The sequence below is a fragment of the Vollenhovia emeryi genome, unplaced genomic scaffold (assembly GCF_000949405.1).
Source record: "Vollenhovia emeryi isolate VEMERY1.0 unplaced genomic scaffold, V.emery_V1.0 DF939149.1, whole genome shotgun sequence".
NCBI classification, from domain to species: Eukaryota; Metazoa; Arthropoda; class Insecta; order Hymenoptera; family Formicidae; genus Vollenhovia; species Vollenhovia emeryi.
The window spans coordinates 417,005-431,014 of NW_011967217.1; the positions used below are offsets into that span (position 1 = coordinate 417,005).

Here is a 14,010-nt window from a genome sequence, read left to right on the forward strand (position 1 = left end):
GCCCTTCGGGCGCCCTGCGTCGGAAGGGGGGGGGGGGAGGAGACGAGTCGACGGCGGCGGGAGTGAGCGAAGGGAGTGAAGGGAGGCGCGGCAACGGCGGCGGCGGCGGTATAGGGCAGGTACAGGAAGCCTGTAGGGATCAAGGTGTGCGGAGGAGCGGTCGCCCAGGAGAGGAGGACGCGCCGCGTGCGTGAGACAGGAAGCGCGGGTGTACGCGTAGCCTGCACGCGTGTCTGCACGCGTGTACGCGACGTCGGCGGCGGCGGCGGCGGCGGTGGCGGTCGTGGGGGTCGATCGATGCGGCGAGACGCCGGGCGTCGCACTTTCCACAGACCACTTCGCTCTCCAACCTAACGCTACACAGTCCACCATCACCACTACCAACGTCGTTATCAGGGACGATACCCGCGATACCGCGGAAGTGACGTATCGATACGTGATCGCTCATGCATATCGAGTTTACGGATTTGCAAAAGTAATTCGAAGCAGCGATATTTTTTCGTAAAAATGTTGTATCATGGAATTGTCATATGTTAATGCCACGCGAATGCTGATGCTACGATTCATTAACCGATCGATAAGCGTGGAACATTAGCCGATAACAATGACAACAAAAGTAGAAAATAGCAAATAGCGCGAGCAACAATGATGCGAAGAGGCTAAAAAGAAAACAACGAATTGAAATAATACAAAAATAGCTAGACAAACTTTAAGCAACGCTCCCTCGAAGTCGTCTTAAAGAATCAAAATCAAATATATTTTCACTAGACTGATTTCCGGACATTGTAATTTAATGCTCGGGCCACTAGCCGCCCCTGTATATTTTTCTGCAGACAAATAAACGGTTACCGAATCCGTCCGAGCGGGGTGCGACTCGATATCTCGCGTAGGGGCGCACGGGCTCGTAGCGCCAGCCTTGTACAGTCGAAATACAGCCAGCGGCGGAGTCGATGGCACCGACACTGGATGCAGGAGGGATGAAGGGGGAGGGGACGACAGAGATGGGGGGGAGGAGGTCGTCTCGCTCGCGGAAAAGCCGGCGGGGTTGTGAAATCACCCTTCCCTCCTGCCGCCACCCCCGTCGACCGACCGACACACCACGGCGGCACAGTGCGTCGACCCTCGACCAACCAACCAACCAACTCCCGACGCACCCCTCTCGCCCCTCATACTACTACCGGCGTGTAGTAGCGCCGCGATGCCCACCACCGACGCCGCCGACGCTCGCTCGGCATCAATGAAAATGACGTCACGGCAAAAAGCCCCGCGTTTAATTATCAAAGCTACGCGCCTCGCCGCCGACCCGCGCCCGCGCGCGTGCACACGCGTGTCCGTGCATGCGTGCGTGTCGATGGCGGCGGCGACGACGAGCGTCGACGAGGAATCGCCGCGCGTCGGGCTCGTCGTGGAATCACCACGTGACGCGCACGACGGGGAGAGGAAGCGACGCGCATTCCGCGGCGCGCTTAAGCGTCAAGCGCATCTCCGCGCGCTCAGCGATAATGTCGATCGCGAGCTCGAACGCCGAGGTTGACCGCAATCTCGGATGAGATTAATGAATAACGAGTTTAAAGGACCGTCTACATTGGAAGTAAGCAGTAAGAAGTAATAAAACCTTTAGTGTTGGTCTACAACCTTGCTTTAAGGAAGCTGTAAGCCTTAAGCTGTAAAAAATTAACCAATCACAGGCATTTATTCCCCTCACTCTCACCTGTGATTGGTCAATTTCTTACAGCTGAAGGCTCACAGCTTACTTAAAGCAAGGTTGTAAAGGAACACTTACTTATCAGTGTAAAAGCTAAGGTGCAGGCATAATTTTTAAAAATATTTATAGCACTGATTGAACTGCGCTCGAATTCACCGAGAGTAAAGGCCCGAACACACAAAAAACTTAAGCAGTAAAACTTAAGACTTAAGAAATTCAACCAATCGGAATTTTCAGTTCTCGACAGTCATTGGTCATTTCCCTTAAGTCTTAAGTTTTACTGCTTAAGTTTTTTCGTGTGTTCGGGCCTTAAGCGTCAGAGCTGAAGTAGAAGTAAGAAATGGAAATGGTTCATTTCTTTACTCCCACTCTGACTTCTTACGCCAGGCTTGCTTCATCCACTGTAGACGATCCTTTTGATAAGAGAGCAATAAGGAAAACATGTTTTAAACTTTATGTAACAGATATAAAAATATATTGCATTTACCAGCTCGCTAAAATGTACATAATTTATTAGCAACGACGACGATTCGTTCGAACGACCGTGAGTGATTCGTCGAAAAGATCGGAAGCACGGCTGCTCGTCGTCGTTGCGAGACGTGCGTATAATATATTGGTGTATACTCACTGAAGTCAATGAGCAGCCGGCCGTAGCCCTGCCTCTGGTAAGGCGGCAGCGTTAGGATGCAGGACACGTTGTAATTCAGGAAGGAGTTCTTCTCCTGGAAAATAGGCGTTAAAGTCTCGGTTAACGAAATGCACACGCTAGTCACGGAAGCCTGGTTAAAAGTACCGCAGCGTCGCCGATTTATCGCCCTCCCCACCCCCGGGTTCTTGCAGATTAACGATTATCACGCGGGATAATCGTGAAATCATTATTGCCGCAGATTACCGAAACTTTTATCAACGGGTTACGGCTCTGCCGCGCGCTTCGTGAGGCAGAAGCGAAGTTATAAATGCATTCGCGCTATTAAAGGCATGATCGATGATATTCTGCTCGCGAGCGTGAGTACGTCAGACGTGTTCCACGAAAGTGTGACGTTAATGCAACGGAAATGCATCGCATTTTCACGGCGAGCAAGATAAGGATGCATATTTGTAACGGTATGGAATTGAATCCACTGCGATACCCATGCGACATGATGTATCTGGAGGAGTCAACCTTTCGCCCGTCATAATTCGAGAAATTAATTAAAGATCCTCGAGGGGCCCTCGGAAGGTTTCTTCCAAGAATAACCGGCGTTAATTTTTCAGCGTCATTTTATAACGGGCTCGTAGAACTCGCAAAGGATCCCATCATACAAGAGTCATGCGCGTGGACGAGAAAAGACCGCTGCAATTCTATAAAAGCTACTCTCAGAAATAGTCCACCCACATACTGTACAAGATGCAGGATTCTCGTATTTTTAACGCGTTCGCGAAATGTGGCAACATCAGTGCCGCAGATTGGATAAAATTCCTTTCCAGAATCACTCCTGGTGTCCTAAATTGTCCATTATGAAAGCGACAAGAAAACCAGCGGCACACGATACTATTTTTCCTATTGGATTTCTTATAAGGGCAAAATGGCTGTCTTGTACTCTTAAGACATAAGACAGTTATTGTGCGTTACCTCAAGACTAAGGCCTACAATGAGTTGTTAGTCGTTAGTCAGAAGTCGGAACTATAGGTTGATCCTTTTTCTTTCACCCAAATAGGAAAAGGATAAACATAGTTGCGACTCCTGACTAACAACTCATTGTAGACCGAGCCGAAGGCTTGAAATATAAAACATTGTCTCAAGGCTTAAGAGTATAAGACAGCTGTTCTGCTCCGGTCTTAAGAGTCAATAAGGATGCAGAGTTTAAGATCAGGTGACTCGCGGCTAAATCCTGATTGGCTCCCGTAAGCAATCCAGTGGGAAAAATAGTATCGCGTGTCGTTGGCTCAGGTCGAACTTCTCGAAATCCTGGTAGAACAGACGTGGACTTATCGCACGTGCAAAATGAATGTTTGACATATACGGTGTCTCGAGTATGGTCTCTCTATTTCTCTTGGAGCGTAGGATCGAAAAGTTTCTTTTGCATTTGTCATGCCCGTCAGTAGTTTCCGCTCCGAGCCCTTTGTGCCGAAAAGGAATATCTGGGCAGTCCTGTCCTGCGGCACCGACACAGGGCAGAAGAAAATCTTCTTCTTCCTCTTAAATTAGGCTCGAAGCCTGTTTTTTTCCGATTAATTCGTCTCTAGTGATCCGGATGTCCAGCTGTCCATCCATCTCTTTGGGGGTCTTCCTGGGGGGTTTTCTGGATGTTTGGTTTTCCATCTCTTGCTGTTCTTGCTATTTTTTTCTTCCCCCATTCTGCATACGTGATCGTTCCATTCACGTCTTCTCGGTCTTATCCACCTGACGATGTCTGGAACATCGCAGGTTTCCCTGATCATCTCGCTGGGTACTCTGTCTCTGAGTGGTTCGAAGAATCCGCATCTCTGTCGTGCGGGCCATGTTCTTGGTTTTCTTGGTTTCCGCTCCTGTCTCTGCTGCATACGTCTTGATTGGTCGAACACAGGTTTTGTATATTCTGATCTGAAGAAAATCGACCGGACTAAAACGGCCCAGACGCAACATTCGACTGTTAATTTCACACTTGGCGTGTTCAGCGTCGTTTAGGGCGTATACGCGTCGCGAGGAACACATTCTGTCGCAAACGTAAAATTGATATTGCGAGAGAAAAAGGGCAGAGAACCATTGCCGTTCGGTCAATCCAATCGGCACGGCGCGGCGCGATTTCCCATTTTTCTAAAAGGTATTTCCACGCGAGTCTCGCGCATTTAAGCGCCGCATTGAACTCTGTCGGACATAAACAATTTTTTAACAGTCTGCAGGAACTGTTATGTCCGGTGTATTTTTTTTCGCGGTGAACGTCGCGAGCTGCTATTGCAATAGAATAATAGCTATCTCGCAGATATAAAAGCTCCCTCTTTCTCTCTATCCGTTCTCCCGTCGATTCCCGCCGTGAAAGTGGAGCTTAATCTCTCAGCCGGGATTACAAGTTATGCCCCGGAGACGGCAACTATCATTTTCCGCGGAGTATCACGCGGGTACGTTCGAAAATATACCTCGTTGAATGGATGAAAGGGAATATTATAGAACCGCAGTTGTTTCTCGAGAATGAATTCGGATAGAATCGACCGTGCGACTTCCGCAAAATTATGAGTCATTGCGCACCTGTCGCGACCTTTTTTTCGTTCTCTCCCTTCGCACTCTCTCTCTCTCTCTCTCTCTCTCTCTTTGCACAAAGATTCGCACGAAAGTGGCCGTTTTGCCGTGGCAGAAAAAATTAACGGATCGACGAAGTTAAAACAGGCCGGTATTCATAGTCGATTCCTATTTCAAAATCATCTTAAGTGTTGTCTCACGAGGCTAATACGGCTCTGTGATTGGTTAAAAACATATTAAGAGTATACTTAAACGATGAATACCGGACCTAGTCTTCAATGTCTCGCGCACGGTGACGCAGCGACGCGACACGAGTCTTTTTCCCGGAGCACGAGGCTCATCCGCTCGTTCGTCACATCCCGCGGATCCTTAAACGCCTCGACACGCGGCGCTCAGAACGGATGGTCTCGATGGTATTCGGACACCCGGTATTTCCGGCCGTGCTGTTGCTAACTGCCGAGGCAGCAACGGTCCGAAGGACACGACCCACAGTCGATGTGTGCGTGCACACGCCGGCCCACGTGTGCGTATCGGCGTGTTAACTCTAAGTAGAAGACGAAGAAGAGAGGAGCGAAATAGGGATAGACGTGGCGGTGAGAGAAGGAGATACGCGTATGCGTGAAAAAGGGGAAAGGGCGATGGAAGGGGAACTTTGGGTCCTGAGAGAGAGCAACCGTCTCGAGGGGTCCGTCTCCGTCAGAAGGACGAGGGGGGTACCAATCGCTAGGAACTGAAGACAAAATAGGGATAGATTTGCTCTCGGAGCATATTTTGGGACAGGAATGCCGCTATCGTCGTCAAGTGCCCGAAGAATATCGATGAAGCGATTCCTGAAAAAGTATCGAATGAACAGCGCTGAAGTTAAGGAACGGCAGAGAAAGTATAGTGGTTTAGTGTAGGAGGGTGACTACTCGTCTCGACGGCCGGTCGTCGGAGTTAAGTGAGACAAATCGACGGGAATGGAAATGAGTCAGCGAACGAGTTCCCAAAGCTGGAGTCGTCCTCGTCGATTCTATTCACCAGTCCTTCCTTTACGAGAACCGTAAAATACTCGGAACGTCTCTGATCGATCTCAAACGCACCAAAGATTCCACCATAGTTGACGAATTCTCGTGAAGCGTGCGTCACACCAATTTCTCGTTACGATCGAGCCAAAATCCGATGCAATCGTAATCGGGCCTAACGAGGGCCGAGCAAGAAGAGATCCTATCGAGTTCTGCTATCGCGATTGAAAAACGCTTCGTTGATCCCGCGAAAAGCGCTGGGGGATCGAGGGACAGGGGGAACAGAAGAACGAGGAAAGAGGATACGAGAGAGGAGAGAGGGATCGAGAGAATCCGAGGCCCGCGACGTCCTTGGGTCTGATAGTCTCCGCGCTACTCAGGGCCGTCTCGACGTCCCCACCGACACCGTCGCGGAGGAGGCTATGTACTTTTCCTCCTTCTGCTGGGTCTCTTTCTTTTCCCTTCTCTCAGCTCCCACTCGATCTCGTTTCCTCGCGCTGACCGGCCGCCTCGCGACGTCGCGTAAAGAGGACGGAGCACTTTGTCAGCTCGTTCGAGATCGATCGGCGATGACAAACGACGGGATTCGGGCTAACGTGAAGATCATGGATTTCCCGATGCCCGACGAGAGGGCACACAAATTATTCGAAAACTCGCTATCGTTTCTTCGCCAATTTCATTTTCATAATTACCCTGCCCTTTCTTCCTTTCCTTCCGACATATCACATTTGATTTATCGAGCTCGAGCGGTTCTCGCTGGCGTACACAAGATGTTAATTGCGCTGGAAGTTATGGTCGGCACAGCTTACGACGGTATACCGGATGCTCGTTTTATTTCATTTCGTTTGCAATATGCACGCGTCAAGGACTTCCCTTGCGGAATCCTGACTCGTGCGTCAATAATCACGGCACGGTCTTCGTGGGCCGTCCTGGCGTAGGAGGAAAGTGCAGTCCTCTCGGCCGAGGAGGCGAGGTACAGCTTCTTTCGCGGATATATAGTTCGCCGGAATCGATACTGGCACTTCTCTCTCTCTCTCTCTCTTTCTCCCTCCCTCTCCTTCCCTCTCATCTCCCTTCATCTCCGGAACACGGCAAGGTGGCGCATAGAGTAACGATCGCGGGCCGCAGCCACGGCCCGTCGCGCTCCTATGTGCGAGAGAGGAATAAAACAGATCAATGATCGTAACGATATACGTACGTCTCTCGGCGACCGACCGCACCATCTGCGCCGTGGAAACGATACTGTATACGTACGTGTACACGTGCGCACAAGTATGCGAATACACACATGCGGCTCCTCTCTGTATCTCTCGATTAGCTTAGCCGACCTAACGAGAAGTCCAAATAGTTTCATCAAAGATCCACGGCGCGCGGATTCGCGCTACGTGATCGAACCGCACAAACCGTACCGCGTGGCGATTCAATTTCAAGATGGGGTAACAAGAATTCGAGAGGACGAGGCGAAGATCCGAAATAACGGAAGCTGGCACGGAACGAGGCGATTAAATTTGGACCGAAGCGTAGCTAACAAGTACGGAAACAATGTGATAAAATAAGAGAAAGAACGAGGGCGAAATTATCGCAGCATCTCGAGTGTTTTACAAGTATCTTGGATTTGAAGTAAGTGATTTACAGATAAATAAATATATCTGTTTCTCAGAAATTTTCTCGGGAGATCTGGTCCCAAGCATAATTGCCAGATGACCAGAAATTGGCTAGACCTGCTGTCTGGTTGCTCCCGAAACCAAAACAGGTCAAACTGGTTAGAATCCAGGTAGTCATAGTAGAGCTAAAACTCTTGACCGTTATATATATATTATTGTGATTTATTTTCTGTTCACAGTTTCCAGAGCTGCTCTCGTGCGATCGTACTTTCGCATCGGCGGTTGATTTTTAAGTCGCAAGGCAGGTGCGGAAATGATCGCGCGCTGAGTGAGAACGAAGAGAACCGCCGCCTCGGGAACGTGCGACGCGTGTCGATGGCATTTCAACTCATTGTCAGTGTTATATGCACCCGCACACAATTCACAGTCCTCGGTGTGAGATAGCGAGTGGGCGTTAAATTAACGGCGAGTGTTCTTTTTCGATCAATGAAGCGCGCAGACAGGCGATTCGTTATCGTCATTAGAGGTCTCCGTGTTCGATTGATCGCAATTTCTACGAACTCGCGATCTCAGAACGAGCGCGAGACTCGGATCTAATTGTCCCTTGTAATTCCGCGTTGTCCCCGTTTCTCGTGATCCATTTCATATCGTTACCATTCTCCAACAAGGCTGATTCGCCGGAAAGGAGGCATCGCGTGAACCGCGTCTGAGAGCGCCGACGTTGCTCAGAGCCTATGAATCTGAACGAGTCATTTCCCTTTTCCGTCTACATCGCACGTGCGATTGCGCATAATTCCCGCGAGAAGGGACACCGGGCCGGTCCGCGCGATCGTTGCAAAAGCGCACGCGAGTCATCGTCTCGGCCGACGCGCGACCCGTCTCGGGTGGATTCACCACCTGAACGCCTGCGGAATGCAGAAAGGAGAGACATTCGATGACGATGACGACGACGATGTGGCGTGTCGGTCGTAAAAGGCTTCCAATCGGTCAGTATCCTTTCTCGCGTATCGCCGTGGCGTAAAGCGCACGCGGGTAAAGGGGCGATGCACGTGCGACGGCAAAGAGGGACAAAACGGAGAGGCTGAGGAAGAGAGGAAAAACGATCGAAGGAGAAAGAGCACCATTGGAACGCGAATCAGCAGCGAGCGAGGCATTCGTCGTACATATGCATATCTCCTTTGTCTCTCTCGCGTTGTCGTTCATAAACACATCGGCGACGACGACGACGACGACGTTGGTGTGTCGTTCGACGCGTAGGTGAACGAACGTCTGCGAGAGAAGAAGAGAAAAGAAGAAGGAGAAAAAGAGAGGAGGAGAGATCACGAGAGAGCGCTCGCTCACGCGGATAAGGCGAATCAAATAATTGTGTCCGACCGCGGGCGAAGTTCGCGTCTCGTTGTAACTGGACCGTCTCTTAACATCTCTCTCTCTCTCCCTCCCTCTTTCTAACAATCTCTTTGAGAGACCCTCCTGTGTCCCTCGACGAGAAGCAATTAATCAGAATTCTAGCCCTGCGCGTCTGAACGGAGCAGCAAGGCGAGCACTGTAGCGCCTAGATCACGTTAAAAGTTTATAGCCTTTATATATATGCATATAGAGGAAAGTATCCATAATTTCTTTATAATTTTTGACCATCGACTACAAAGACTGTTAACATTGAGTGCGTTTCGGCAAAACTTTCCGCTACAACTGTAGCGGAACTTCTTCCTCTTCATTGTGGCTTTCATCTGATGAATCATCGAACAATATGTCATTCGTGAGCCAATCTTCAATATTTTCCATTCTATTCGTTTCAATTAATTGGTAAACGCGACTCTTACAATTAAAATACAATTTTGAGGCATATGCATATGCTAATGTACGAATGGTGCCGCTACAATTGTAGCAAAAAAGCTGTAGCGCTACGGTAGCGGTGTCTTGCCGGAACGCGCTCAGGAACTTCAGCTCACTTGTAAAGGACCAAAGACACTGATCGAAACGTGGTGTAAATAATTTTCAACAAATTAGCCAGTTGTGGTCGACGAGTTAGTTTTATGAACTTTCTAAGTACATGTACGTTGCTACAGACGTTTCCCAGAAACCAACCTTGATCGATTCCATAAAAATGAAATGCAGAAAAAAATTTAGGAATCGTAATCGTGTGCTCTGGCACTAAAAGAACTTAACAAAAAGCGAAACTGATTTCGATTTGGCTTCTGAGAGAGGCTTCTGAGTCCCTAAATAGAGTAATATCGGTGAAATATCGATTCATAATGTTCCATCGTGTGCAGCAAAAGAAGCATCGCTGGATCTCAATGGGCACTTTCGACACGCGTTCGCAGGGCGTCGCGTCGGAAAGTTTTACCGCGAAAGGACGCTCCGCCTCCTTTTTCTATTTTTAATCTGCGAACTTTCCTCCAGGACGCTTATCCTCGAAGGATATAATAAATAACGCGTTTCCTACATTTCCCCCTCTCCCCCCCCCCCTTTCACCTCATATCTCACGCACAATAGCGTTATCTGGTATTGTTGCGGGAGGTGTTTATGGAGCGTGTAAGGCGGTCGCGACGCGACTCGCAACGTTCGGAATTTTTGCGGCTGCTTATTTATGGTGCCGGCGGTGCCGTCGTTCTGTCATCGGGCTTGGGAGACCGGTCGCGGAATCGGCTTAACGGGGCAGACGGCATAAATTTCCACTTCGATAGCTGGATATTTACGAGGTGGATTCGCGTGTAAATGGAAATTAACCCCCGTAACACGCTTTGACATTTTTTGTCCTTCAATCGGGACAGCTCGGGAATCCCGTTGGACCCTACCCTAATCTCTAATATTCGTTTCTCTTATCTATAATCTCCTAATAAGCGCGTCACTTTTCAATTGGTGCAGGGCGTCCCCGCGTTTTTTTTTCTCCTTTCCGCGACGGAAGCTCGATACGCACGGCCAAACGAAAACTCTTTCGCAGCAGCCGATTGCCGATGAAATTAAACGTACTCGACCGAGCAGAACGGCAGATAAAAAATTCATCGAATACTCTCCTGAGGGATCGCAGCCTGTCATCGACATGGTCGAATTTCTGCCGCTGCAATTGCGAGCGTATTGGATTAATAAAACTTTTTTACAATATTACAGCGACTATGTGTGCGCGTAGCTAAACACTTTTTATTTATTTTACCTATGAATTTATACGTTAAGAAAATTTACTTTAAATCGACGAAACATCTGTTCTTATTTCCTTTTCGTTTCCCGCCCTCACAATTTTACTGAAATTAGCGGAAAAAATTGATAAAAATTCTAGCTTTGTGATTAATGAAAATACAATTTCACAGATCGCGCAATATTTAGTATTCTCAGTTTTTTTTTCATTATTTTTCACGTTTTGTCAAGTTTTTGCGTCAGGAAATGCTTACGCAGAGATGACGGAATCTGCATATTTAAGAATTAGCATTAGTCAATCGGCGGTGATTGACGGTAAAGGCTAGAATACATGAGCTTTCCACGGAAAATCTGTTAATAAAATATCAGTTGCAGGAAACGCGAGTCCAGGAATGAAACGAGATATACCTACGAGAATTAGATGGCATACGTGTGAATTATCTCGAATCGCTTGATTATACGTGAAAGGAGACGGTGTGAGCGTGGCTTAATGGCCGTGCAGCTCCTCGCGACAGTCACTTCTATATTTAGATGCACCGAGTTTCCTCCTCCACTTTCTTTATGCCGAACAAAGCGTTCCTGTTAACACACGGGGTGTACGCGAAGTCTTATCGCGGTATTTTCCATGTAACCGCACGTTTGAGCCGATCAGTTATCACCGCGTCGTCGACAGGTATCGAGAACTTCTCTTTCTGCGAATCGTGAGCAACTCTTCGTCTTCGAATTAGATCCCTCTCATCACGTTCTGCACTGACGTTACGTTCGAACTAGTGGTCTTAATTGTTCGAAGCTTCGCAACTTCGAAGCTTCGAAGAATCCGAAGAAACGAAGGAACTTCGAATATCAAATTTTCGAAGTTTCGAATATTCAAAGTCAGCTAATGCATTAACATATAAGTTTTCAAAGACCGCACCAAAATTTATTTCCTTCGATTTAATTGTGTTTTTTTTCTTGAACGAATGGACAAATCTGTGTCCGACAAAAAGTATGTTTGTTTTGTCATACTTCGTAATGACATTAGTTAGTTGGCATTTAACTAGTTCACAATTATAATAAAAACGATTAATTTTGCAAAATTTGTTATTGTTTTTATCTTGTTAATACATTAGTTGAATTCGAATATTCGAAACTTCGAAATTGAAAATCTTCAAAGAAAAATCCTAGCTCTAGTTCGAACGAGGACACCATGTAGAGCAACTATCCGGCACGTGGCTTCCTGAGCTCATTAAAGCCCGATTAATTTTACAATGATATCGTTTATAGGGCGGGAACGGGAATGAATTAAGTAGCTCTAGTGCTTCTAGCACTCGCGTCACCACGGCAAAATTATTCTGCGAATTTGGCTTGCGGTGAAGCAAGAACGGGAAAATTACGAGCTTGCAAGGGATTATAATATATGTCGAGCCCGGCTCGTCAAGAGAAAAATTGTTCTGCGAACGAAGCCCGACGATTCGAAGAATACGATCGCCCCAAAAATTTTCATCCCCGACGTGTGCCCAGACAATGGGTGCGTCGTGTCTCACAGGCGGTGCCATTGGATTTCCGAAAAAACGGACGGTCGACTATGGCTTCGGCTTACTCGTCGCGGATTCTCGTCCTTCCAAATCCGGGCCGAACCATTATTACCTGACCGTACTCCTTTGTCCGGTCAGAAACAGAGGATCTGTTGGTTACTGCCATTTGATTCTTTTTTTTTCTCTCGCTACTACTCCTCTAGTTGCTGCGCGGGGTCTAAATAAATATTATTTCCAAAATAAGGTCTTTTCTTATATTCGTGAACCCGAGAACCTTTAAACAAAAAAAGTATTTGAGTTCTCGACGTAAAAATTAGTGTTTTACATCGGGCTTTAAGACTCCACGCGTTGACTCGTGTTGCGAAATATAACGCAACAACTGAAGGGTTAAAGAAGACCCGCCCTAACTCCTTTCTCGCGTTATGAGAGAAACGCTAATGACAGAGATTCAGAATGCAAAACTGAAAATGCGACTCGCGAGTCGAGCAGGTGCCGTGTATCTCGTAACGATTTCCTCTTCTTCTTTCGACACCTTGTAGACGGCGGCCATCGATCCGGCGGTCCATTCGGAAAAAAGAAGGAAAAAAATCACCCAAGTTTGCTCGATCTGAACCACCGCGAGATGATGCTCTTAGCTGTCCCCCTGAGACTTTCGCAAGTTTCAATAATGTGCACGCTCGACGACATCTAGAAGTGAAAGGGGCGAAAGACAGACCCCGAATTATTGCCTGCTCGACGGAATCAATCGCTGTGCGAAAGAGGCTAACAAATGTGTACGGCGCGATGTGTATATAAATTTTATTAGTATCGAGCTAGCAGTTCGAGCCCAGCAACCACAGCGCTCACATGTACACGCATCTTATAATTCGACTCTGTCTTATGTGACGATGATGACTCACTTATTGTTAGTACTACTTGATAAGGATCCAAAATATAGGACCGAAGCGTCGTATTAAACTAATATGGTAAAGTAAACCAGTTGGGTTGACTATAAGTTTCCCGTTTCAATTTTTAATCATCACTGGTGACTATAAGCAAACTCTCCATTCGTTTATTAGTATCTCCTGTGTCTCTTCGCGAGATCTCAAATTTTGCTTGCTTATTTTCCAATGCTCGAAAAATGTCCACAAAATTGCGCAATATTTAATATCCGCGGAGACTGGCCGGCCACGTCACAGACGACTCAAAAATTGAAAATCTGGCGCACCGATCGACAACCGATCATTCAGAGAGTTCGGAGTCCATTAATTCTGCAGACGAGCAGCCGTTCGGCACTACTGATGTGTGGGTGCTTAACTCCATTCACGCACGCGATTTACGTGCGCCCGGCACACATTACGGGCGTAACGAGGAACGGGTGCACGCGGGTTTTTCCCGCGAGAAAAGAGATACGACATCCGAGGAATTTCTCGCGTCGTTATCGCAATCGTCAGCGTAAACGTTGAGATCAGCGACTGTAGGGGGAATCCAAATCAAGATTCTTATCGACGAGAGCGTTAGTTGCCGCCGAGACCGCGATAAGTATACCACAGACTTCTTTTTCCGCAAGGACCAGAGAAGAGCGTCCAAAGAACATCATCGGGAAAAGAGGAAAAGGGGGAGAGGTCGCGGGAACACTCTTGTGGATGTACATTCGGTGGGATTTGGTCGCGCGAACAGCAGTACTGTCTGGCATCGATCGACCCCAGTCGGGGCGAGGTTTTGCCGGTTAAGAGAGACTGAGAGACCAGGAGAGAATGAGCGCGCGCGCGCGCGCGCGCGCGAGAGAGAGAGAGAGAGAGAGAGAGAGAGAGAGAGAGAGAGAGAGAGAGAGAGAGAGAGAGAGAGAGAGAGAGAGAGAGAGAGAGAGAGAGAG

General features: G+C 47.9%; 1 protein-coding gene across 1 annotated transcript in view; it reads right to left on the bottom strand.

Annotated features, from left to right (window-relative positions):
- LOC105565731 (histone acetyltransferase KAT7) overlaps positions 1-14,010 on the bottom strand; it is a 41,694-nt gene that overhangs the window by 13,054 nt on the left and 14,630 nt on the right. The window contains exon 10 of the mRNA XM_012019159.1: positions 2,334-2,427. Within this exon, the coding sequence (XP_011874549.1) occupies positions 2,334-2,427 (94 nt within the window). The remainder of the gene's footprint in view (positions 1-2,333; positions 2,428-14,010) is intronic.